The sequence below is a fragment of the Astyanax mexicanus genome, chromosome 23 (genome assembly GCF_023375975.1).
Source record: "Astyanax mexicanus isolate ESR-SI-001 chromosome 23, AstMex3_surface, whole genome shotgun sequence".
Taxonomy (NCBI): domain Eukaryota; kingdom Metazoa; phylum Chordata; class Actinopteri; order Characiformes; family Acestrorhamphidae; genus Astyanax; species Astyanax mexicanus.
This window is the reverse complement of record NC_064430.1, coordinates 28,869,740-28,897,507: the sequence shown is the minus strand read 5'-3', so window position 1 is coordinate 28,897,507 and position 27,768 is coordinate 28,869,740. Positions and strand designations below refer to the sequence as shown.

At 38.2% G+C, this 27,768-nt stretch overlaps 1 protein-coding gene across 2 annotated transcripts in view; it reads left to right on the top strand.

Annotated features, from left to right (window-relative positions):
* Positions 1 to 27,768, top strand: part of piezo1 (piezo-type mechanosensitive ion channel component 1) — a 193,781-nt gene that overhangs the window by 37,372 nt on the left and 128,641 nt on the right. For both annotated transcript variants that reach the window (XM_049471026.1, XM_049471025.1), the window contains one exon: positions 20,099 to 20,194. In XM_049471026.1, coding sequence (XP_049326983.1) covers positions 20,099 to 20,194 — 96 coding nt within the window. The remainder of the gene's footprint in view (positions 1 to 20,098; positions 20,195 to 27,768) is intronic.

Sequence of the window (27,768 nt, the reverse complement as noted above, 5' to 3'; positions counted from 1 at the left end):
GGTAGCATAAAGCAAGAACTGTCATGTCTTGCTTCAGTATTTTTCTTCATATTGGGTTTGTTTGGTGTCTCAATTGGGGGGACACCTGGCTAGGGGTGGGTTTGGGGAAAGGGGGTTCTGCTTTCTTATTTGTTCTCAAGTTTAGTGTGTTTTTTGATGCTGGTTATAGTTTTTTAATTTGTGTGGGTCAACGCCATCTATGTGATACATTTCTACTGTGCCTTGTTCCTTATATATTACTAATTTCTTAACACATGGCTCAGCCTAGAGTAGCACACCCAGTCAGAGGTAATGGGTTCAACTTTCTCACATGGAATTGCAGGGGGATTAACAACCCAGTTAAACGTAACAAAGTGCTTCACCACCTTCACCAATTGAATGCCCATGTTGCTTTCCTCCAAGAGACACATCTCAAGCTGTCACAACATCTATGTTTAAGAGCTAAATGGGTAGGGCAGGTTTTTCATTCCTCATTTAACAGCAAGGCCAGAGGGGTGGCTATCTTGCTTCATAAATCAGTACCTTTTACATGTTCTGATATGATTGCTGACCCCAACGGAAGATTTGTGATTGTTAGTGGAAAATTGTCAACTATAAAGGTTTTACTTGTTAATATTTACGCACCAAATTGGGATAACGGGGATTTTTTCAAGTCAGTTTTTTCCAAGTTACCAGATCTGACTTCTCACAGGTTAATACTAGGCGGAGATTTTAATTGTTGGCTGGATCCACTCTTAGATCGATCCTCTTCTAAGCTCACCTCTACTTCATCTTCAGCTAAGGTTATCCAAACCTTCATGACTGAATTTGCTATCTCTGATCCCTGGAGAAGAGCTCATCCATCTGGGAAGGCATATTCTTTTTTTTCATCAGTCCACCACACATATACGCGTATAGATTATTTTTTAGTAGATGACCGACTACTCCACTCAATATATTCATGCTCATACAACCCGATTGTTATATCAGATCATGCTCCAGTTACTATGGAAGTGGCCTTTTATAAAATTGAAAAGCCTCGATTTACATGGCGATTAAATACACAGTTGCTCAGTAAGGAAAGTTTTGTTGCCTTTGTTTCAGATCAAATTGACTTCTTCTTAAGTGTCAATAGGACTCCAAACATTTCTGCTTCTACCCTCTGGGAAAGTTTAAAAGCATATACAAGAGGTGAAATTATTTCATATAATGCATACATTAATAAACTCAAAAAGGCTAGATTATCTGAGTTAACACAGTGTATATCCCAATTAGATGAAATATACGCTTGCACACCCTCTCCAGAAATGTATAAACAGCGCCTCATTTTACAAGCAGAATTCGATACGATACTGACAGACCAAATTACTGAATTATTGGTTCAATCGAGAAGCTCATACTATGAACAAGGAGAAAAAACTGGGAAATTATTAGCCCATAAATTGCGCCAACGGACGGTGTTGCAACAGATCATTAAAATTCGCACACAGTCTGGGACGACAACAAACCCTAAAGAGATCAATAATCAATTTAAAAGGTTTTACCAGTCTTTATATACTTCAGAATGCAAGGTAGATGAATCAGAGATGGATGATTTTTTCCACTCTCTTGATGTGCCATTGGTTAATCAAGATATGGCTGAAATATTAGAGCAACCAATCACTATGGAAGAAATATCTAAGGCCGTGAACTCCCTTCAATCCGGGAAAAGCCCAGGGCCTGATGGGTATGGGGTCGAATTTTATAAAAAAATGTTTCCTAAATTAGCCCCTATCTTACTTGAAATGTACAACGAAGCCTTTGAAAAGGGTACTCTCCCACAGACTCTTACCCAGGCAACTATATGTCTAATTCTCAAAAAAAACAAAGACCCCTTGGATTGTGCATCATACCGCCCAATTAGCTTGTTAAATGTGGACTATAAAATTTTAGCAAAAATTTTGGCATTACGTCTGGAAACAGTACTCCCCTCAATTATATCACCTGACCAAACGGGATTCATTAAAAACAGACATTCATTCTTTAATCTTCGCAGACTATTTAATATTGTGTATAATCCATCGGCTGCCAGCACTTCTGAGGCCATCCTGTCCCTAGATGCTGAGAAAGCGTTTGATCGGGTTGAGTGGGAATATTTATTTTATACTTTACACAAATTTGGCTTTGGCTCTAAATTTATTACTTGGATACAAATTTTGTATTCATCTCCTGTAGCATCTGTTCGAACCAACAGTACCCAATCAAGTTATTTTTCCTTACAGCGATCAACACGCCAGGGTTGTCCGATAAGTCCTTTATTATTTACGCTTGCTATAGAACCACTGGCCATAGCACTTCGATCCAACCCCTCCGTTAAAGGTATACTTAGATACGGATATGAACATAAACTGTCTCTGTTTGCAGATGATCTTCTTTTATTTCTGTCCAATCTCTCTATTTCTATTCCGGTGGCTCTTTCCATCTTTAAATCCTTTGGCCATATGTCTGGATATAAATTAAACTTCAGTAAGAGTGAATTGATGCCACTTAATGTGGCGGTAAATGACCCACTTTTATGTGACCTACCCTTTAAAATAGCAAATAAGAGCTTTGTCTACCTTGGTGTGCAAGTTACCAGTAGAATTGAAGATTTATTTCAGGCCAACTTTGCTCCTCTTCTAGCTCGGGTTGCAAATGATCTGGAGCGGTGGTCCCTGCTACAGCTCTCTTTGGTGGGCAGAGTTAATTCTATTAAAATGAACATTCTCCCTAAATTCCTTTACTTTTTTCAATGCCTCCCTATTGTTCTCCCTAATAGCTTTTTTAGGAAAATTGATGGATTAGTTTTGTCCTTCATATGGGATAAAAAAACTCCTAAGATACGTAAACAACTCTTGCAGAGACCAAAATTAGATGGAGGCCTAGCTCTACCAGACTTCAGAGCCTACTACTGGGCTGCTCATCTTAGGATCATTCAATATTGGCTGCAGGCTGACCAGACATCTCCATCCCCAATTTGGTTGGAGATGGAAGCAATTTCATCAAGGCCGGCATCCTTATCTGCCCTTGCCCATTCCTCTATTACTGGTCCATACTCTTCTCTCACAAAAAATATATGTGTTAAAACAACACTTAAAATCTGGAACCAGTTCAGACGACATTTTGGTTTTCAGACAATTTCATTTTGCGCTCCAGTGGCTTCCAACCCAGCTTTCCCTCCCTCTATTGATGATAATACTTTTGGAGTATGGTCTAATTTGGGTATTAAGCAACTTAAAGATCTCTATACCGACAATATTTTTTCTTCATTTGAACAATTGTCTGTAACATATGGGCTACCTAGACATAACTTCTTTAGGTTTTTACAGATCCGAAGCTATATACGTAGCATATCTTCTCAATTTCCCTCTCTGCCTGGTGAAACACCATTCGACACTTTTTTAACCCCTCTTGCTACACTACAGGGATCTTTAGCAATCATTTATAAACAAATTGGTGCAGTACAAAATAGTCCATTAAACACAATTAAATCTTTGTGGGAAGAAGAGTTGGGGATAGAAATAACTGATGAATTATGGGAGAAAATACTTAGAAGGGTTCATACTTCCTCCATTTGTGCACGTCATGGCCTTTCTCAGTTTAAACTTATTCACAGGGCTTATTGGACCAAAGAAAGATTATCTAAAATCTATGAGAACATAAATCCTAACTGTGAACGATGTGGCCAATCTCCTGCTAATCATGTGCACATGTTTTGGAGCTGCCCGGCTCTTACAGATTTTTGGACAGAAATATTTAGTACACTAACAGTGGTAACTGATACATTGATTAATCCAGACCCTGTTATTGCATTATTTGGGGTCCCACCATCCATTCTACAGTTGACTAAATCAAACAAAGATCTGATTGCCTTCACCACTTTGTTGGCAAGAAGATTGATCTTGCTTAGATGGAAGTCCTCTGTACCCCCCTCTCATACTCTCTGGATTGAAACAGTCTTAAAGTGTGCAGGATTAGAGAAAATCAATCATACACTTAAAGGGTCTACACGAAAATTTTGGACAATTTGGGGCACCTTTTTCTCTTATGTAAAGCAACTGAGTCTACCTGCAATTCCAGAATGAGAACTGTTCTTTTTATTTTTATAGAAACATGATAATAATTATAAAATAATGTTGATGACTGGATGCATGATTGGATGATGAGGTTAATGGATGCAGAAGATATTTGGCACTTGCTTGTTAAGGAATTGTTCTTAAGTTGATCCACCCTCTCCCTTTTATTTATTTTTATTTATTTTTTTATTTTTTTATTCTTTCTTTTCATTTTTCACCCTTGTTTTAGATTTGTTAACTTTTGTAATTCTTTATACTTTGGCCTATTGCTATTAATATTAGTTTATCACTAATTCTTGATGTATAGTTGTGCATTTGTACTGTGCAAGTTATGAATATATCTATGTTGTAAATGCCAAGTACTTTAAAAAACTCAATAAACAAAGCTTTAAATAAAAAAAATAATAAATAATAGATTCTCTGTGGTGGTCTCTCTCTTCTGTGTGGTCCTTGGTTTTTAAGAAAAAAAAATATACAGAAAACAGGAAACATATACAGAACTACAGTCTGTAATTATTTTAGAACTACAAAATGTCCTTTATGATCAGTGAAGCTGAAAAAATAGATAATGAGTGTGGAGACAAGAAAAAGGAAGACTGTGATCGTGATCCTTCTGTTGTATTGTGGGAGGATTGTGGGTAGTGTGTGTTAGTGTTATCAGGTTAGCCCACATGGCGAGGCCTTTGGTTTCAGACTTGTACAGATACAGATGGGTGGGGGTTTAGGGCGGTGCCAGCTGAAGGCTGAGCCACAGCATAGCCTATAACTGCTCCTTTAACCCTTTATAGCCCAACATGTACTGTATCAGCTGCACTCTATACAGTATCTGTGGGTTTGTCCTGTGTAAATGGTTAAAGTGTTAAAGTGCGCCCCCTCAGAGTGATGGGTGGGCTTTCTATGAGTTACTGTGTTTCTATGACTGTATTAAAGAAGATCAGTGCTGGCTTTATTATTGAATGCACTGTGATCGTTTCTGAATGCGCATGCACTCATATTCACACCACTCAGGGTTAACTTTTGACTCGGAGGCTGCCGGGTCACATGCTGTTATTATGAGGGCGCATTTAGCGTGTGACCTACTCTAATGGGTTAATGAGTTTATATATCATGTTAAACTACATATTTAAAATAGAGATGCACAGTAATAAAAATGTCCAAAACTTAACAAAATTAATCATTTGGCTGAAAGGACAATAGCAACCCTAGAGTTTTTATAAACATTGAAACATAGTTATAAACATGAATTTACCTTAGTAGTAACATTTTAATCATGTATTTACCTCAGCAGTGCTATTTTAATCATGAATTTATTTCAGTTGTGCTATTATGACAATGCATTTACTTCAATACTGCTATTGTGATCATGCATTTACCTTAGCAATGCTATTCCAATTAGGCATTTACCTCAGCAGGGCTATTCTAATCATGAATTTACCCCAGCAGTGCTATTCTATTCATGAACGTACCTCAGAACTGCCTCTCTAATCATATATGTACACACATTAGCTTAACTAATAGAGAACAAATTCACACTCATTTTAACCTGTTCCATTTAATGTTTTTTTTTTTTTTTTAAGTATCTCTCTTTACATTAATTTACTAACAATTATTTTGCTGCTATCATTTTCTCTTTAGCTGTACCACCCACGCTCCCGCACTGTTACAGAGCCCGGATTAGCCGGCATTCCTGTGGCCAGATCATAAGCTCTCTCATTTATTGTGGTAAATCTTTCTTTTCTGTTGTGGCTGGATTGGTTTGTCTTGTTTGGTTTGTCGAGGGCTGTGTGCTAACAGCTGCCTCTTCACTGTGGATCAGTTTTCATATTCTTTCTGAGGGTTAACAAGAAAAGCCACCGCATAGAGGTGCACAATAATATAAAGAGATACACTATCCAGCCATAACATTAAAACCACTAACACAGGTGAAGACAGTAAGATTGAAGAGCGTTTACATGCACTCAAAAATCTGTTCATAATCAGATTACTACAGTTATCTTATTATTTAAGTAGTCATGTAAACGGCATATATAATATGCTATTCTAATCATGCATTTACCTCAGCAGTGCTATTCTAATCATGGATTCACCTCAGCAGTGCTATTCTAATCATGCATTCACCTCAGCAGTGCTATTCTATCCATAAATGTACCTCAGCACTGCCACTGCCACTGCCTCTAATCATATATATTTTCCTAAATCGGAGTAAAGCCTAAATATTTGATTAAGGAATATGATAGCAGGATTTTAGCTCACTAATCATATTTCTTGTATACTTAACCGGAGTATTCTGGAATTTCTCTGTGTGAGGTATATACTCCTAACTGAAGTATTTCAGCATTTCTCAATGTGTGTTGTATACTCTTAACTGGAGTATTCTGGGATTTCTCAGTGTGTGTATTAGCGCTGCACAATATATTATTTTAGCATTATTATCACAATGTGCGCATTTGCAATAGTCACATCGCAGGACGTGCGATATAACTTAAGGCAATTAAGTCAAATACATCATGTTTCAATGTTTTGATTCTTGGCACAAGCAGTAGCTACACAGCGCTGTCTCTGTCTCTGTGTAAGCGACAGGCTGCTGCTGCCTGAGAAGCACAAGGAGGAGGGGGAGAGTGAGGGGAGGGCAGTTGTAAACATGGCCTCTGTCCACATGGTTGGGCACATGCTTGTAATACCAGAAAAACGCTCTTATTTACCTTTTAAAAACCATTTAAATGCCTGATTAAAGGACCGATCACTGTTTTGCTGTTTTCCTCAAATTTTAATCGGTCTGGACGCGAGACAGCGTGGGTGGGGACGGGGCTGGTGTCATCATGGGCCCTGCATTGATCTACTGCTAATGTTAGTCTAGCTCAGGGGTGTCCAAACTGCGGCCCGTTTCGTTTTTTGGAGCGGCCCGCGAGGTATTTTAGAAATAGAATGAAAGTTGGCCCGCTGTTAAGCAGGTTTTTATAATGTGAGATTCAAAGTTTGAACGCTAGGTGTCAGAAACGGGCCAAAGAGTCTAAAAGCAGAGAGAGTGCGCATTTCTAGCTCAGAAAAACAGGCCGAAGAGTCTAAAAGCAGAGAGAGTGCGCATTTCTAGAGCAGAAAAACGGGCCAAAGAGTCTAAAAGTTGCCGTAATTAAGGAGTTTAATATTAAGAGGCATCATGAAATTAAACTTTGAAATTTGAAAAATCTTAGTTTACACAACACTGTCACAGATAAAGATAGTAAGTCAAGTAAAATGGTGTGTAAAGTAAATAATCAGGAAAATGTATTATTTAAAGTGGTATATTTCATTATTTGTTTTATTAACGAGTCTGTGGCCCGTGACTTCAAATATATTTCTCCTTCTGGCCCCCAAGCAGGTGGTTTTAATCTTATGGCCGATCAGTGTATTATTACATGGTCTTTATAGTCCCCAATATTAGTTACACCCTCAGGAACATATTTCTATTCCCTCCAACACTAGACCTACACACCTACACATAAAGTCAGATTATTGCATTAGAAGAAGCAGATCTGAAATCGCAGGGAAAATCTGACTAACGCTGCATAAACCGTTTACTGTGTTTGGCTCAAATAATGCGCAATAATTATATTTATTTATTTATTTATTTATTTCCCCCGGCTGTTCTGGCTGCTGCAGATGCACACATCTCCACAACAATAATGTAGTTAATGAGCCTGAGCTTCCTGAAAGCTGCTAAAGAATTTCTTACAATCCTCACGTGGATCATTTCACTCGGACTGGTTTTGTTTTCTTTCTTATTCTCATAAATTGACACCGAAGGAAGCCTTAAACTATTCTGTGTGTTCTAACCAGAGAGAAAAACTGCTGCAGAAAAGAAGTGTATTATTACTTTATTAGCTTTTCTGAATTTTAAACTGTTCTCAGCGCTCGTAAAACAAGGAACACACAGTGTCATTGGCACGAAGCACCAAAAGCTGTTCCAATTGCTACCAGCGCCCCCTAGAGGAGGAGATTTTCTCTCTCACTAAACTGATGTGTGTGGTTTGAATTAATATTTGAATAATATTTTATTTAGATTCTGTGGTAGATAAGATAGTTGGTGTATAGGTAGGCAGATTTTTAAAGATTAATTGCTGGGTAGGTGTAGGTCAGGATCTATAGGTATGGTTTGGTAGGTTTTCTTCTTGGGTTGGTTAATTTCTTAAATTCTTTTTTTTTCTTTATTAGTTGAGTAGTTCTGTGCAACAGAGGAAATCCTGTGCAGCAGAGTTTACTGTTGGTCTTCCTTTCCTGGGGCAGTCCTGGTGAGTGCCAATTTCATCAAAGTTTGCAACTGCACTTCTGGATACTTTTATTTATTTATTTATTTATTTATTTATTTATTTATTTAGAGAAGTTTTTGCCATAATATGGATTAGAACATTATACTCATAGTATACCAACTCTACCTTTTCACAACTTTACAACTGATGCTCTCAAACACTTTAAGAGGCAAGAAATTCAAGTAATTTACTCTTGATGAGTTCAGCACAGCTGTTAACTGAAAGCCTGAATTCCAGGTGACTCTACCTCATAAAGCTGACTGAGAAAATCCAGCCAAGTTGTGCAAAACTGTCTAATCTAAACCAAAGAAGAACCAAAAGTTTGGTTTGTTTAACAGTATTTTTCACACTATAAGGCACACCAGATTAAAAGGCCCACTATCAATGAACGTCTATTTTTTGGTCTGTTTTCATGCATAAGGCACATTGGATTGTAAGGCGAATTATGCGACACTAGTAAAGGACAGGGGTGTCGCCATGTTTTTCTTCAGATTCATCAGCTCTTGCCACTGGGTGACGAGACCTGTAAAGCTAAACTAAGTTAGGTAAACAAAACTGTAATTCTTAAAAAAAAAACATTTTCTTTTTAAGTCAAATGAGCGCTGGATGTTAATCTACACAGATATCTCTCCTGAAAACTGTTTATCTGAGGAGGAAAGTGCTTCCGTTTATTTACAGTAAGTTTAGTAAGTTTCAATTTCCAGTTTTCCACTAAGGCTGGGTGCAGCAGCATTAGCAGCAGCAGCCCTTTAGCGGAGTGGCTTTACTGCTCAGTACAACCTGACTGGTAAAATTCATACACAAGGCGCACCAATGATTTTTGGGAAAATTAAAGGATTTTAACTGTTCCTTATTGTGTGAAAAATGTGGTCATTTAAATAATTCCGGATGTTTTTCTTCATAGTTTGGATGACTTTAGTGTTAATCTGCAGTGTAGAACATTTTAAAATAGTAAAAACCCACTGCATTTAAGGTGTCCAACTTTTGACTGGTACTGTAGACGATAATATCAAAGCTTAGCTAAACTAAATATCATTCTCCACATAGTTCTTTATAAAATTTCAATCATATTCCTCCCCCTCAACCCTATACAATCTCACAGTGAGCCCTTGACGGCCGCGACAGTCCTGAAAGACTCTCAGGGTCCTCGTTTAAACACTCAGTAAGACTTTATAGACTGGATTTGACATTTTATGGGTTACATCATGGAAAAGGAGCAGCTTAGTGTTCCAGTGTTCAGCCTGAAACTCAAAACTCCTTCATAACAATCTTACACTCTTCTCTTCCATTAAAGAGAGAGAGAGAGAGAGAGAGAGAGAGAGAGCTGAGAGGGGTATAGAAGTATCTTACTGGGAGCACTGGGGGAATACTGGGTGTCCAAGGTCTAAGAGAGTGAGGGATCGGGCAGCTTTATGGATGTTCCAAGGAAGAACTCTCTCTCTCTCTCTCTCTCTCTCTCTCTCTCTCTTTCTCTCTTTCTTTCTTTCTTTTTCTCTTGCTCTCTCACTCATGCCTGTACAGTGAGGTCAGTGCTATTGGCCAGCTGTGTGTGTGTGTGTGTGTGTGTGTGTGTGTGTGTGTGTGTCTGGTTACTGTATGCTGTATGTAGATGGGTCGAGTTCAGAGCTGAGAACAGTTACACTCCTCAGTTGTTCTTTCTTCTTCTCTACAGTCTGGAAGTGATTAATTTATTGTTTATATTAGCTGTAATAGGGGTGGTATTTGTGTGTGTGTGTGTGTGTTGGGGGTTGGGGGGGCTGACTGTACATGCTATAGGTGTATTCTAAAGCACTGCCACTTTGTTTAGGAGATCGCATGTTCGAATCCAGGTCATTTAGCTTGCCATCAGTTGCCGGAGCTGAGAGAGAGCACAGTTGTCACAGTTGCTTTGCTCTCTCTGGGTGGGTAGATAGCGTGATGGCTCTCTTTATCCTCATCACTGCTAGGGTGATGTGGATCAGCACAGGGCGTTCCTGTTCCCGAGTGCACTGTGATGCTACTCAGCAATGCTGCATCAGCAGCAGTTAGAAAAGAGGTGGAGTCTGACTTCACATGTATCGGAGGAGGCATGTGCTAGTCTTCACCCTCCTTGAGTTAGGGCATCACTAGTGATGGGGGCATATACAGCTGAGTAGCAGCTGAATAAGAGGGACAATTGGCCTAGCTAAATTGGGAGAAAAAATGGAAGAAACATTTAAAATATTATAAAATAACATAAAAACATGGAGTTTTTGGAGATGAGAGGCAGCAGACAATAAAGTATCAGGTGTAGAAAAGTGAACTCTAGATGTTTGAGTAGCTCACTAAGGCCTAATCCCATTTTTATTTTGTACATCTAACCCCTTGTTTTTGAGTGTACCTAAGTTCTTGAACTTTTTTGGTTTGAGTGACCTTCATTTCTTAAAGTATTTTTTTATCTTTATTTAGTTAAGTAGTTCTTGCTTCTCATAATATGTATTAGAATATTACTCAAATATTCACTATTCACTGTATACCTGCAACTCTACCTTTTCACTACTTTACAACTGATGCTCTCAAACACTTTATTAAGAGACAAGAAATTTGAGTAATTAACTGTTGATGAGTTCAGCGCAGCTGTTAACTGAAAGCCTGAATTCCAGGTGACTCTACCTCATAAAGATGACTGAGAAAATCCAGCAGAGATACTATTTTAAAGAATCTAAAATACTTTACTGAGTAATTCCATATGTTTTCTTTATATAGTGTGGATGATTTTAGAATTAATCTGCAATACAGAAAAAAACATGAAATTTAGGGTGTGTCCATGTGTTATGAATATAATAAATGTCCAGTTTTAAATGTATATATGTCTTAGCTTTTGCTGTTGCAGCCCATGACTATAGAATTGTCCACCATTCCTGCATGTGGTGCAGAATTGTATAAATCTGGTCTTTAGAGCAGTTATGTCTAGTCATAGACTATATTTTCCTTTCAATGGAAATCTCCATTCAGAATGCTGTTTAGTCCAAGACTAGGCTAAATCTCTGTCTGGGAAACTGCTTTAAAGAGATGTTTCCAGGTGTTTAAAGCCCTGGTGGAGCTGGGAGGATTCTGAAGTGTCTGTACAGGAGAGAAGGAAGAGATCTGGAATAATGTAGAATCATACTCTGGTGTATTTTCCTCTCGGATTAACCTGTCCTGTTTTTACGAGTTCGAGGTCGTCTCTCGGACGTTCACGTAATCCAGGCCCGAGAAGAGTCAGACAGAACCCGTCACTGTGAGATTTCCCACATGTGCACTAAAGCGCTCTCTAATTACTGGAGAATGGAAAGTATGGCTAGTCTTTAGTCCATAGACCTGAGGTTACCCAGAAGCTCCTCAAGGAGTGACCTTCTGACCCTGTGAGATGAGCAGTATTTTTTTTTTATAATTTAAATTGTATATGGATTAGAACATTACTCAAATAGCAAAGCAGAACTCCATAGAGACCAAATCACATTTTAATAAAGCTCTGGAACAAATGAAGAGACCACTTCAGTTTCTGAATCAGTTTGAACATTGTTGTTTTGTTCTGTAAACTATGGACAATTTCTCCCAAGTTCCAATTTAAAATATCATCATTTAGAGCATTTATTTGCAAAAAAAAATGAGAAATGGCTGAAACAACAAAAAAACATGCAGAGCTTTCAGACCTTAAATAATGCAAAGAAAACAAGTTCACATTTATAAAGTTTTAAGAGTTCAGAAATCAATATTTGGTGGAGTAACCCTGGTTTTAATCACGGTTTTCATGCATCTTGGCATCATGTTCTCCTCCACCAGTCTTACACACTGCTTTTGGAAAACTTTATACCACTCCTGGTACAAAATTTAAGCAGTTCAGCTTGGTTTGATGACTTGTGATCATCCATCTTCCTCTTGAACATATTCCAGAGGTTTTTTTTAAGTGGTCTCTTATTTGGAACCTACTGCTCTGGAAAAGAATGATGACTCCATAGAATCATCAGAACTCCATAGAGACCAAATCACATTTTTATACAGCTCTGGAACAAATGAAGAGACCACTTCAGTTTCTGAATCAGTTTGAATATTGTTGTTTTTATTCTATAAACTACGGACAACATTTATCCCAAGTTCCAATTTAAAATATTGTCATTTAGAGCATTTATTTGCAGAAAATGAGAAATGGCTGAAATGACAAAAAAGACACAGAGCTTTCAGACCTCAAATAATGCAAAGAAAACATATATGCAAACAAACAAATAAAAACATATTTATTTTTTAAGTTTTAAGAGTTCAGAAATCAATATTTGGTGGAATAACCCTGGTTTTTAATCACGGTTTTCATGCATCTTGGCATCATGTTCTCCTCCACCAGTCTTACACACTGCTTTTGGATAACTTTATGCTGCTTTACTCCTGGTGCAGAAATTCAAGCAGTTCAATTTGGTGGTTTGATGACTTGTGATCATCCATCTTCCTCTTGATTATATTCCAGAGTTTTTTTTTAAGTGGTCTCTCATTTAAAAATGCTATGGAACCTACTGCTCTGGAAAAAAAAAGTCATAATTGAATAAAATACTTTGTAAGTTTTAAAGGGCCTATATTGCTTAGTTGCTAAGTACCTGGTTGTATTTCTAAGGGTGAAATGACATAATCTTTCTTCCACCAGGTTTTATTTTTCTATTAAAGATGTACACTCTATTTTAACATCTTAAAGATAATAAGTTTTATTCCACATATTAAGGGCACAGCTGAGCCAGTTTTGCTACCCACTCACTAGGACTCTCATTTGCAATGCTCCCGAGGATGAGCACATGTCTTTACCTTTTTTCCCCCAACACACTCTAAAGAAAGTGCCACATCCCCAGGTCTGATTCTCAGATCAACCAACAGATACTTGTGCAGACTAACATCACATCTTTTTACCCAGAAACAACATGACCAATTGTGCTCTCTCTGACTCTGACTGCTGATGCTTGATTCAAACTAGCGAACTTTGGGCCGCAGTGTTGACATCTTATTCATGATAAGGTTTTTATGGAGTAGCTATTAGACTAATGTACAGTAGCTAAACTACAGTAGAATGGAAGCTAATGTCCTATCAGTTAGTATAGTAGCTTTACCAGTTAACCCGACCCTTAGGCCCAATTCCATTTCACCCCTTAGCCCTACCACTTACCCCTACCCCCCTGTTTTGCTTGTGCACGCCAAGGGGTAAGGGAGTGCCGATTTTTGTTAGGTGGGAGGGGTAGGTTAGGGGGAAGGGATAGGGCTTGTTAGCCCTTCATACAGAGATTTTTTAGATGCACACTTGTAACTGAGGGGTATGAGAATCACGGGTAAGAAACACACAAATTTAAGTATTTTCCTTGTTAAAAGTGACTATTAAGACTATATTACCATAGATTCATGTGTAGTTTAAATGTTTTATGGCCAAATTCTTCATAACAAGCATAAAAAGATGGCTAGTAGTTTGTCTCAGAAGGTAGCTAGCTAACTTTCCTGTTCCACCTTAAATAGTGCAGCAGTTGGCAGGTGCTGCAAAATTTAAGGTGGAATGGAAAAATAAAACAAAATAAAAACTAATAACTTTCTCAAGACATACAAAGCTCTATAAATGAATTAGTTAACCACCAGCAGCAGCAGCTAGGTTACTGAACTTAGCGCTTCTGATGACATATCAGGTGCTTGAAGGGTTGTCACAATTCTTAGCGGGAGGATTTCACCCCTTCCTCTTGTATCTCTGTTCCAAGGGGAAGTGTTACACTCGAAAACAAGGGGTAGGGGTTAAGTGGTAGGGCCAAAGGGTGAAATGGGATTGGGCCTTATTCACACTCCCAAAACCAAACACTCATAACAGGTAGTCATAACACATATACACACTGTGAAGACATCACAATGTTCTCCTCTGTCTACAGCCCTGAACTTAAGATCAGCTGTGTCGTGTCACATGACTGTGTGTAGTGCTGAATGGAGATTTGTGGGTCAAACAGTAGACAGGACAGGTTCAGTACTGAGACAGACTGTGGGTAGTGCTGAATGGAGTGTGTAGGGCGTACAGTAGGCTGGACAGGTTCAGTACTGAGACAGACTGTGTGTAGTGCTGAATGGAGTGTGTAGGACGTACAGTAGACAGGACAGGTTCAGTACTGAGACAGACTGTGTATAGTGCTGAATGGAGTGTGTAGGACGTACAGTAGACAGGACAGGTTCAGTACTGAGACAGACTGTGTATAGTGCTGAATGGAGTGTGTAGGACGTACAGTAGACAGGACAGGTTCAGGACTGAGACAGACTGTGTGTAGTGCTGAATGGAGTGTGTAGGACGTACAGTAGACAGGACAGGTTCAGTACTGAGACAGACTGTGGGTAGTGCTGAATGGAGTGTGTAGGGCGTGCAGTAGGCTGGACAGGTTCAGTACTGAGACAGACTGGGTTGATTACAGGCTGTGTGAGGTAGAATGTGTGTGCTGACAGGTTTTTAGTCGACTCCTCTGTAAAATATAGCCTCAGGAGCTTCAGCAGGCCGTGTTTATCTACAGAGAGTTCTGCTGAGACAGCTGATTCAGTCCAGGCTAACCGTTTACCACACTAGTCTCCAGTTAGATCATAAACATCGTAAACAACGTACATACAGAGGCGACATTTACGCAATTAGTAGGGCTTTGTATTGGCAGGCTATAACTTGTAGAAACAACATATTAGATATAAGTGTGGGGACACTGGTTTATTCATTTTCTTTTGAAATCAAGGGTATTAATAAAAAGGGGAGTTTGTCCTGCTTTTGTATTGTTGGAGTAACAGCAGTGACATTTAAAAATCCCTGGCGTAAACATCATCAAAGTCATTTACAGAGGGTTTGGTGTGAAACTTTGCATTTTACAGAAACTTGCAGAGTCGGAACTGTTGTTTACAGTGGTGCTGAATGAAAACTTTTTTTCAACAATATATACATTTAAATGGCTTTTTAAAGTGTAAATTAAAAGCGTGAATTCAGCTGTAACTGGAAATATCTGTGCAAAACTGTGCTGGACTGAGGTGCACAGTGTTCGACACACGCGTTTACAAGCACGTGCCCAACCATGTGGATGGAGGCCGTGCGGTTACCTCGTGTTTACTCCTGCAGCGTCCTGTAACCAGCATCCAGTGACCACTGATGAAGGACTATAGGTTAATTGATGATTATTAATGATTAAACACAGTGTTTAAAAACTCCAGCAGCACTGCTGCATCTAATCCATTCACTGTACCACGAGCACAACACATACAAACACCTCATACTGAAAAAAAATGATCCAACACCCCAAATAATAATAACAGCTGCTCTGTGGTGGTTTTCTCTCCTGTGTGGTTCTGAGTATTGAAGAACAGGGTTTAAGGAGGATAATATTTAAATATACAGAAAAGCAGATACAGAACTATTGTTTATGATCAGTATATGTTCTGTATATGATTAGTTTAAATTATGACTTTTTTTTTTTTTTTTTTTTTTTTTGGGCTACAATTTAGAAAAAGGTATCGATAAAAAATATTGTTTGGGTATCTGTACCGAATTTAAAGTATTGTATCGGTATCGAACATTTTAAAACAATACCCAGCTCTAGAGATATACATGCTATTTGTGCACTTTTAGACACTGGGTTAGGTGAGTGTGTGCTGGGCTGGTTCTGCGGCTTGGCTGTTGTTTTTTCCGATCCCCAAATTACCATAATTTCCCAAAGCCCTGGTGTGCACAGCATGTGTGTGTGTGTGTGAGGAGTTCAGAGCAGTTTAGTGGCATAGCTGCCGTCACCTTCTGTCTGTGCCACTTATATATATATATATTTATATATGTGTGTGTGTGTGAGAGTGTGTGTGAGTCACGCGTTGTGTGTGTGAAGGCTACAGTATGTGTTTTGAACGTTTTGGTGTCTTGGCTGCGGCTGCAGTCTCTGACCTTTATAAAGCTGCTGCTTTAATCAGTGTGTTGTGTTTAGTTTTGGGAGCAGTTCTGCAGGCGTCTGTTTCTCTGAGTGATGTGGACGGCTGAGAGTGTTTCAGTGTTTCAGTGTTTCGGTGTTTTGGTGTTTCGGTAAGCGCCGGCCGGAGGGGCGACTACAGAGTGAGTTGGGTAAAGGGGGGCTTAGGTTGTGTAATGGAAAGGCTTACAGTGTGCGGAGAGGTAAAGTGTGGGTCAGCCAACAGAAGAGGAGCGGCTGGACGGAGAACAAAGAGCCAAATGAGCAGCATCAGAGTAACAGAATGGGGGCGATTTATTTTATTTCATCTGTTTGATCTCAGATTTTATTGGTTGGGACAAATAACAGCAGCATTATGTGTTCAGATTTTGACGTACAAATGTTAGAAGTTTCCTGATCCAGGTTTTTACCCCTTAATCTAATTCTGAGCTGTAGAGAAGTGGAACTGTGTTCTCTGGGATCATGAAAAAGCTCCATCCAATAGCTGAAGTATTGAAGTATTGAAGTACAAATACCTTACTCAAGGAGAAATCTTGGTTATCTATACTTTACTGGAGTAATTATTTATTTGTCAGACAACGTTTTATTTCTATTTCTTACATTTCCACACAATTATCTGAACTTTCTACTCTTTACATTTTAAAAATAGCCTTGGTATATTACTATTTCATTTCAGCTTCTTTTGGTTTGGAGAGACATGTCATCTGCTGATGTCGGTCCACTGTGTTACATCAAGTCCAAAACAGTTCAGTGTTTTCCCGCAAAAAAAAATTATAACACTTCCTATGAACGCTGTATTCAAAATGCATTATAAATGCATTCATAATGCATTATACGACATGCATAATACCCTATAATGACTGTAATAAGCCTGTATAATAGCTCATAAGTACATTGTACAATGTAGTGTTGTAATGCACTATAACACATATTTGGTATATTTTGGTATAGTCCTGCAGGAAAATGAAATCCGCGTCTTGCTATGAACCATGTATTCATAATACCTTATGAATACATATATAGTGCATTATATGACATGCATAATAACTTATAATGACTGCAATAAGCCTGTATAACAACTCATAGGTACTTACAGCGATATTAATAACACATTATAAACTACAAGTTTAAGGGTTTATAAAGAAAGGGCATATAATGCCTCATAATATCTGTTCATCAGTACATTGTACAATGTAGTGTTGTAATGCACTATAACACAGATTTGTTATATGTTGGTATAATGCATTATAATATGCAGCTATGATTTCTCAAATTAGGCTTTTAAAAAAGGGTGATGTCGATCAGCACAAGGCTGCGTCTGTGAGCTGGTGTATCAGAACTGAGTCGCTGCGCTTTCCTCTGAGGGCGCTGTGATGCTATTCGGCAATGCTGCATCAGCAGCAGTTGGAAAAGAGGCGGAGCCTGACTTCACATGTTTCGGAGGAGGCGTGTGCTAGTCTTCACCATCCTGGTGTGTTGGGGCATCACTAGTGATAGAGGAAGTCCTAATGAGTGGGTTGGGTAGTTGGCCTTGTAAATTGGGAAGAAAATGGAAAAACAAATTGGGACAGTTACTCCAACCAAAGCAGGGTGTCCCGATACTTTTGCACATAGTCTAAACACTGTAAGCTCTGTGAGCAGTAAGGGACTGTAGGAGAACAGTGGGAAGAGGTAAAGATATTAAAGCTGGAATGGAAAACCCGGAGAGATTCTGCAGGATCCTCCTCTGCGCTGGCAGCTCTTCAAAGCGTTGGCCGCTGTTCTGCAGTGCTGTACACGCCGACCTCGTGTCTGACCAATCACACGGGCCGGTGCGTCGTTAACCTCATCAAAGCAGCCCGTGGAGTGGACACGCTCCACTGGCTGCCCAACTCGCCCGTAACCAAACCCGGCTCGCTCTGCAGGGCAGCAGCTGAGGGAGGAAGAGGAGCTCGCTGGGTAATGAGCTTTTCCACTGCGGCCCGGTGATGAGCCAATCAGAGAGCCTGCAGAGCAAAAGAGTGCTCTAACCTCACCCCTGCAGTTACAGCACTCTTACTGTAATTAGGGATGTAGCAGGACGAAGTATCATATTGTAGGTAGAGTTAGGCTGCCATTCTGTCTCCAAGTTTACTATTATATTGCGGTGCCTCTATTTTATAATATACTTCAATTAAAGGAGAAATCTGGAGTGAAATGGACTTGGGTTGTAGTGAAATATGATAACAAGCAAAATCTTATGTCCAATAGCCCACTTCCACTTAACCCCCAGCATTTCCAAATATACTGCTTTTAGCCGTTGCTCCCAACAGGCCTACAATAGTAATGATAGGGGCATAGTGTTGCCCATGCAAATAAATCCCTATTTTATCAAACCACTTCATTGGTTGGGTAGCTGTTCTTGTATGATATAACTACCTGGTAGTAAGTATTATATTGGTATAAGTGTTTATTTCTTTTATTGTTGATGATTATGTCTTACAGACAATGAAAACCCAAAAATCAGCTTCTCAGGAAATTAGAATTAAGCAATAATACACTCGAGGTTCATTCTATAACATGTAATATTGGCACTGCTGTGCTGCGGTTGTAGGCACTAAGCTGCAGGCAGAGTACTGTAGATCAGCACAGCAGTGCCAGTATTACACGTTATAGCACGAACCTCGAGTGTATTATTGTGATTATACCACAGTTCCATTATCACTGTTTTGTTTATTGAAAGATTTTGAGTTCGAGTTTGAGGACAAGAAAGTACGATATGTTTGGTTATAAAAACTATATTAACGCGAGTTAATATAGTTCACTTGCTGCTCTCTTTGTAGCTGCGCTGTAAGAGCTATATCGTTGCTTGGTTACGTGTGTGTGGTGGAGTTATACATGGAGAGCTTTGGTTACAGTGCATTACTGGCTGATAATGTCACTCATAAAATGCCTCTCAGCCAATTACATTGCAGGGTCTGAACTAACTGTGGTATAATATTGTATAAGACCAATTGGTACTTTGTGGGTAATTAGGCAGTGTGCAGAGTGCCAAGTCCTGCTGGAAAATGAGGGAAGGCAGAGAGAAGCATGAAGTGCTGTAAGATTTTGTGGGAAAACAAAACTGCACTGAGTTTAGACTTGATAATAAAACACAGTGGATCAACACCAGCAGGTGACATGTCTCTCCTCTAAACCATCACTGATCATCAGTAAATTTTACATTTCATTTGTAAATCAAGGGATCAGAGTCTGGAGGAAGAGTGGAGAGACACACAGTCCAAGCTGCTTGATGTCTAGTGTGAAGTTTCCACCAATCAGTGATGGTTTGGAGAGACATGTCATCTGCTGGTGTTGATCCACTGTGTTGTATCAAGTCCAAAGTCAGTGATACATTTTAATGATATTTAAATAATTATGATTTGGCATGTGTTTTTTCCTATGCATTTTTTAAGAGAGTCACCACAGCAGTTAATGAACATCAAACTATTTTCAGTGTTAATATTTATATTTCTTTACTTTCTGGCACTAAATAAAAATGTTAAATCATGAAACAGGACTGATTATGCTCTCTTTGTACTGAAGGATTGAATTAGTCAGCGTATTTGAAAATGCTGGTTAAATGACTTGGTCAGAACATCTGCAGAACATCAGGCAGGTCTTGTGGGGTGTTCCTGGTATGCAGTGTTAAATACTGGGTAACTCCCAAGACTCACTGGTGGACGTCTGTAATTTTTGTTTAGCTGACGGCAGTTTGATAGTTAAGACAAGATCCTACTTTATGCCAATAAAGTCATATGTATTTATTGAGAATATATGTGTGTGTATTAACCAGCTGTGTTTTTCTCTGTGTCGACAGCCTGCCTGTTCCGCTACAACGCCCTGTCTTTAGTCTACCTTCTCTACCTGCTGCTGCTGCCATGGTTCCTCTGGCCCAACAAACACACACTGCGAGGTAAGAGAGCACCTTAATGAACACCTTCATTCATTCACCTCTCCAACCCTCTTCCTTTACCTCCACCTCCACCTCCAGCTCCAGGTCCTAATTAAAGGGAACAGGAATGCTAACAGAAATAGTCAACAATATAAAGTAAATAGAGGCGGGTTATATCAAGCTAACTGGCAGCTCGTTGCCCACGAGCATGTATTACTGGGCCATTCCACAGAACCATTTCTGTCCCCAGGAAATTACATGTATAAATGTGCACACAAAATAACTTTAAAATACATTTTATTATCAAGCATAGTGTCTTGTACATTGACCTGATTGCAGAAGTAAAATATGTAATTAAAAACATTAATAAAAACAAATTAGAACACTGAAAGTAGCATTTGCTACCTGTCCCCTCTCTTTTTTTTATTTATAATTTTTTATTTTATTTCTAATTTTTCCCATTTTCTCCCCCCCCCAAAAAAACAAGGCCAATTACCCAACCCACTCATTAGGACTCCCCCTATCACTAGTAATGCCCCAACACACCAGGAGGGTGAAGACTAACACATGCTTCCTCTGATACATGTGAAGTCAGCCACCGCTTCTTTTCGAGCTGCTGCTGATGCAGCATTGCCGAGCAGCATCACAGTGCGCTCGGAGGGAAAGCGCAGCGACTCAGTTCCGGTACATCAGCTCACAGACGCCCTGCGTTGTGGACATCACCCTTTCTTTTCACGCTCCCTCTGACGCCGGCAGCTGATGGCAAAGCTGCATGAGCTGGAGTTCGAACCTGTGACCTCCTGCTCCTAGTGGCAGCGCTTTAGACCGCTGGAGCACTCGGCACCCCTCTGTCCCCTCTCTCTAACTATAAACTTTACCATGAAATATAATTATTAAATCCCAAATCCCATCTAAGTTTTAAACATTTATATTTTCATAATAAATCCATAATATTTAAGTTAAAATACACGTCTTAGTTGTGTCCCTGGCTTTCTGTCCTCAGTCCTGTTACCTTAATACATCACCCTGATCATCTGAAACATCTGGAACATTCTACATCCACAATAGTCACTTCTACAACAGGAAGTGACATCAGCTGGTTTCTTCTAAAGAACATGAGTAGACCAAACTTAAGTTCCCTCATTAGTTTTTTTTTTGTATATTTGATCTTATTGTAACGATGACTGAGAAGCTCAATCTCAGTCAAACACTCAGTCCTGTTACCTAAATTATTTCTTAGAGCTTATTTATTTATTTTTTAAATATAAAATTGGGGAAAATCACTAGAATGTGCTCAGTGTCCTAATGCTATTAGCATAGCCGCCATTGAGCTATGTTCATGTTTTTGCTAAAAATAATTCCTGTTACTTTCATTCCTGTTACTCAAAAACATAAAAAGTAACAGGAATGAGTTCCAGTAACAGGAGTGAGTTTCAAAAACAGGAGTGATTTTTGTCTTAAATATCAATTATTTGAACATGCAGTCAACCATTGCTTTAATATAAAGACATTCTTGAGAGAAAATCGAATGAATTAGTGAACTTGCTTTTAAACATGCTTTTTTAATGCAACATGAGTTTCGTAACCATATTCAGATTAGAAACCTTGCAAAAATAAGTAAAGTTGTCTGAGTTTGATCAGTACATGTTTTAAATAGTTAAATATTATAAGTAATAAGTAAAATAATACGTTTAATTACAACAGTTACAACATTAACAGAGTTAAAACAAGAAAATGGCACCCATTAGGTGGAATGGCCCTACTGTAATTTGATTTTCTCTCACTTTAAAAGTACAGCCTTCTATGGTTGATTAGAGATGTTTTTTTCTGTGTTATTTGGGATGTGAAGCTTTTGAATCTGCATTTATACACCAATCAGCCATAACATTAAACTGCTGATGAATAAAATAAAAAGATAAAATAGCATTGATGACCTACAGTAGTAACAGAGGCACTGGTGCATCTGCACATGGATATGCTGTACGCTAATATGCCAGAAGTCATGGAACAGCATTGTTTGCGTTGATCATGAAGGAATGCTTTAGGGTCTTAAGGTAAATAAAGTCACATTTCTGAGTTTACAGAATGTATGGATAGTTAAGTTAAAGGTGGCATATTATGCTAAACTTATTTTGCTTGTTCTTTATTTCCACTTGGGTCTCGACTGCCCTAAATTCTATGAGCTGCTTGGTTAGCCAGCAGACTTTTTCTGAGGGAGGGATCTGTACCTACCGTTTGTGGCAAGTCAGCAACTTTTATCACAGTTGATAATTGATAATGTAATGAAAACGTGTTCATGTAGGAAGGTGGTTTTAATGTTGTGTTTGTGTCTGATCTGTGCGAATGCTTTGTAGGCCAAAGATTGCAATAAGCTGAGCTTCTTAATGTGGATATAAAGTCACATTTCTGAGGTTACAGAACAAACAGCAGCTGCTTTAGTGTTGCTAAGCTGTGGTTTTGTATCCCGCTTTGCTTATTAGGGCGTGGAGGGCATGGTACGTAGGGATGAGGAGTGGTGTTTAGTTAAGGATTAGATTAATATCTGTGGTTTTGCCAGATTCTTGCTCATATCCTGATCAGCTCTGGAGCTGTGGGCTGGTGGACCAGCCGCTGGCAGGGTGGGTGTTCAGAGAGACGCTGATGACGGACGGGTTTAGCTGCAGTATTGTGGAGGCGATCCGTCCCCCCGGCAGCAGGTGATACTCCAGCAGAGCTGCTTCCTATTTTAAACAGCTACATGATATGAGTGGATGTGTCGGCGGTTTATATATGATGGCAGGTATTCAAGGCCTGCGCTGGACGGGCTTTAACTGCGAGCTGAAAAGAGGATGACAGCTTATGTTTACGCTAAAGCACCAAGGTTGCGTCAGAGAGTCAGTCATGCATTACAGAGATTTACTGTTTTTATGAAGCTGAAATGGATCGTTAATTGATGTCAGGTTTAAAGAACTCGTAAAATGAGAAAAAAAAAATATTTTTTTCTAAGTAGTGCTGGGGCAGTATGAGCAAAAATATATCACATTTATTTTTTAAGATTCTGAGTGTTTCATGGTATATCATATATTTTTCTTGGCCTGCCACTTCTGGGCTTAACAAAAACTGTCCCTGTGGTCTTCCATTTCCTCACAGTGGAAACTGACAGGTTAAATCTCTGAGACAACTTTTTGTATCCTTCCCCTGAACAACTATGTTGAACAATCTTTGTTTTTAGATCATTTGAGAGTTGTTTTGATGAGCCCATGATGCCACACTTCAGAGGAGATTCAAATAGGGGAACAACTTGCTATTGGTCACTTTAAATACCTTTTCTCATGATTGGATACACCTGGCTATGAAGTTCAAAGCTCAATGAGGTTACCAAACCAATTTTGTGCTTCAGTAAGTCAGTAAAAAGTAGTTAGGAGTATTCAAATCAATAAAATGATAAGGGTGCCCATACTTTTGCACCGGTCAAATTTTGGTTTAATGCATATTGCACATTTCCTCATTTCAATCCTGAAATATTACTGTGTCCATCAGTTATTAGATATATCAAACTGAAATGACTGTTGCAAACACCCAAATATTTACAACTAAAAATGATTAAGATTAATAGGGGTGCCCAAACTTTTTTATATGACCGTATATAATATATAACTTTAAGGCTTTGATTACTATTGGGTTTACTTTGTCCCACTAAATTACACAATATATGAAGGAATCATATATTCTGCATTAGCATAAGAACAGCTGAAGAATGCAAACAATAGACCTTAAAAAGAGATATAATATTTATAATATAATAATAATATAATAAATAACTTTAACATGGCTTCCTTTACAAAACTAAATGTATTAAATATTTCTATAAACACTATAAACAGACCTAAAATATTCAGTGCTTAGGTATTCTAATAAGATATTTTTTTAAAAGCTCTATTGCACAAGTAAAATACTAGTTTATATATCAAAATATCAATTTACAATATGTTATTGTAGAGGCAGTAAAGTATTAAAATCAGCCACAATTCCTTTCTTTCTCCAGTTAACAAATAAGTTCAGTTCAGTATGCATTATTAATAGCCTTTAAGCCACAGTATTAATATATATATAAAAAATAAATATATATATATATATATAATATATTAATACTGTGGCTTAAAGGCTATTAATAATGCATACTGTTCTAAAAGTAACACTGATACAGTAAGAAACAGCAGCAGGAACTCTATTGCAGTGCTGTTCTCATTTCTCTTCAGGTAGGTCAGAGCTAGACGAGCGTTCGTCTCCACAGAGCTGAGCTTTCAGTGTTATTAGCTTGCTATGCTAACTGGTTAGCATTAGCTAGCGAACTGTATCTGCTTCTTTGGTGGTGCTCTTTTACACGGCGCTCTGCAGCACCTCTAGTGGTATGGCAGTATGAGAAAAATGCAACCGGTATACAGCCCAGCACTATTTCTAAGAGTTACATTTGAAAAGTAAGAATTATTATTGCATCACTTAATACGATATTACGATATGTTGCCAACGATAACAATGTTACCTACGATACTTCACAGCATCTGTGTTACTGAAGAGAATAAAATACTTCTAAATAAGCAAATACCAGGAATTATGGTTTTATTTGTGTCAGTTTCACAGAATATAACTACCAATATTTTCACCACAGGTTTATTTACTCTGTTCATTTGATTAGCGGCATTATGTGGAGTAATGAAGCAGTACCTTTAAGATAGTATAATTGGGAGCGAGTCTTACGGAGTTTACAGTAACTTTGTTTTGATAAAATATACATTTTTGATGCTACTGTCACAATAATGTTTATTTTTTATTTTTTATTTTTTTTTTTATTGTGGACTATTATAAGACTCTATGGAGCAGATAAACAAAAAATCCTAATGCCAGGTGTGTTCTAAAGGGGTACCAGTTGGTGCTCTGCCCATTTTTAAGTTTGAATTAAATTGCTTCAAAAATGCACCAAATGTTCCAACATCTAATAGAAGGTCTTCCCTGCACAGTAGAGACAGTTACTCCAACAAAAGCAAAATAACCTTTTTTTTTTCTTTTTTTCTTTTTCTGATTTGTAAAAAAAAAAAAATGCCACTATACATGGCTGCCAATTATAACAGAGCTCATTTGCATACTTTCGGATAAAAGGCACATTAACAGAATAAGCTGTTTAATTGAAGGCATATAAACTGCTTACAGTAAACATGAAATATGTAGTGTAGTGCAACACACAACCATACAAATATTACAAGTGGACCTCAGTGGGAAAAATACAGGATAAATATAGGAATTAGCTCTTTAAAGTCTGACTGACTATTAACAAAGAAATAAACTTACTTTCATAAACAAATAAACAATACAATACAGTAATTATTCATTATCAGTCATCTCATTATCAGTAATGTCATGCTTCAGCTTTTTGTCTTTTTATGCGGGATTTGGGACGTGAGTAAGTTGTGCCCTTAAGGCAGGAACATGAAGGAAGTGAAACCAGAAACAGAAGCTCCTTTTTCTGTATAAGAATGTGTGTTTTAAACCACATATTCGTCACCGTGGGCAGACATATCGAGAAGTGCAGTTACACCAGCCTGTGGCAGATCAGGAAGTGTTTCGGTTTAGGCATGAAACGTTGATTTAACACATATTCTATAAGGTAAAATTGAGAATTGAAGTGTTAATGTTGCTAACTGATCATAGGTATGTGGTCACAGTATGAACAGACAAGTACTCACATTGGGATCTCCAATTATTACATGTAATGTTTGAAAATGCATTAAGAAATGCATTAGAACACTTATTGTTCTTAACAAATGAGACTAAAGTTAAGGATGGTTCAAGCAGTGTTCTCTACAACCCTCAGTTCTAGCAGAAACCTAACACATCTAGATCAGCCAATCAAGCACTTCAGAAGGCAGTAATTAGTTGAATCAGGTGAAGTTCTTTAGAGTTGGATCTAAAGTCTGAGTAAGGATGGTTCACAATTCCCATATCATTATGATCAATAGCACACAATTGGGGGAAAATTATGGAGTCAAAAAAGGGTCATAAAGATTTTGAGTTTGTAAAACAGAAGTCACAAATGTACTGAAACTTGTAACTGCGTTTAAACAACTGCATGCACGAAAATCCAAATCCACAAATTAACTGGAATGTGCAAACTTGAAACAGAAAGTAATATTAATAATAATTCAAATGTACAAATGCGAAAAAATATTTTAATTATATATAAATATATATTTTTTAATTTGTAAATCCAATCTCTTGAATGTGTGAATCAGTACTGCTCAAATGGCTTAAGCTGGGTCAGACCAAAAATCACATTGAATTTGTGAGGTTGTAAATGTGACAGTGGGTGTTTTTCACTGTGGAGCTAAAAATCCTCTCATTCATCTTCTCTGCTGCGGGTGCGAAGCTCTAGCTGCAGTTGCGAATTTTGACCCTGTTTTGACGCCTGATTGATGAACCAATAGGAAAGCTTTATCTGGACCAATCAGATTACGGGGTTTGTTTAACCAATCAGAACAATGGGTGGGTCTCTGCAGCTCAGAGTACTGGGCATGTCGAAAGGTGGTCGTCTATTGGTCTATTGGAGCTTACGTTCCACGTGGCCGCAATTTTGGAGTCGGCCACCATGCGCCCCCCAGTGGATCAATTTACACTGAGGAAGGAGTTTAATAAACCGATAATATTCACAACTCTACCCATTTACACACGGTTTGGTTTGTTACAAACAGCAGAGATGTAGTAATGATACAGGACGCTGTCACACATTACAAATATGTGCTTTCATGCTGAAATACTTTACATTATGCTCTTTATCAAAGACAGACATATGGTATAGCATATTAATTAGTACATAAATTAATTAATTTATTAATATATATATATATATATATATATATATATATATATATATATATATATGTTTGTGTGTGTGTGTGTGTGTGTGTGTGTGTGTGTGTGCATCTATGTACATAAATATAAAATTAATTCATATAATTAGAACATAATATAAAGTATTTCAGCATGAAAGCACGTATTTGTAATGTGTAAATCAGGTAAAAAATTGGTAGAGTTATGAATATTATCGGTTTATTAAACTCCTTCCTCTGTGTAAATTAATCCACCGGGGGCGCATGGTGGCTGACTCCAAAATGGCGGCCACACTTTCGACACGCCCACACCTTTCGACACGCCCAGTACTCTGAGCTGCAGAGACCCACCCATTGTTCTGATTGGTTAAACAAACCCCGTAATCTGATTGGTCCGGATAAAGCTTTCCTATTGGTCCATCAATCAGGCGTCAAAACAGGGTCAAAATTCGCAACTGCAGCTAGAGCTTCGCACCCGCAGCAGAGAAGATGAATGAGAGGATTTTTAGCTCCACAGTGAAAAACACCCACTGTCACATTTACAACCTCACAAATTCCATGTGATTTTTGGTCTGACCCAGCTTAAGCCATTTGAGCAGTACTGATTCACACATTCAAGAGATTGGATTTACAAATTAAAAAATATATATTTATATATAATTAAAATATTTTTTCGCATTCGTACATTTGAATTATTATTAATATTACTTTCTGTTTCAAGTTTGCACATTCCAG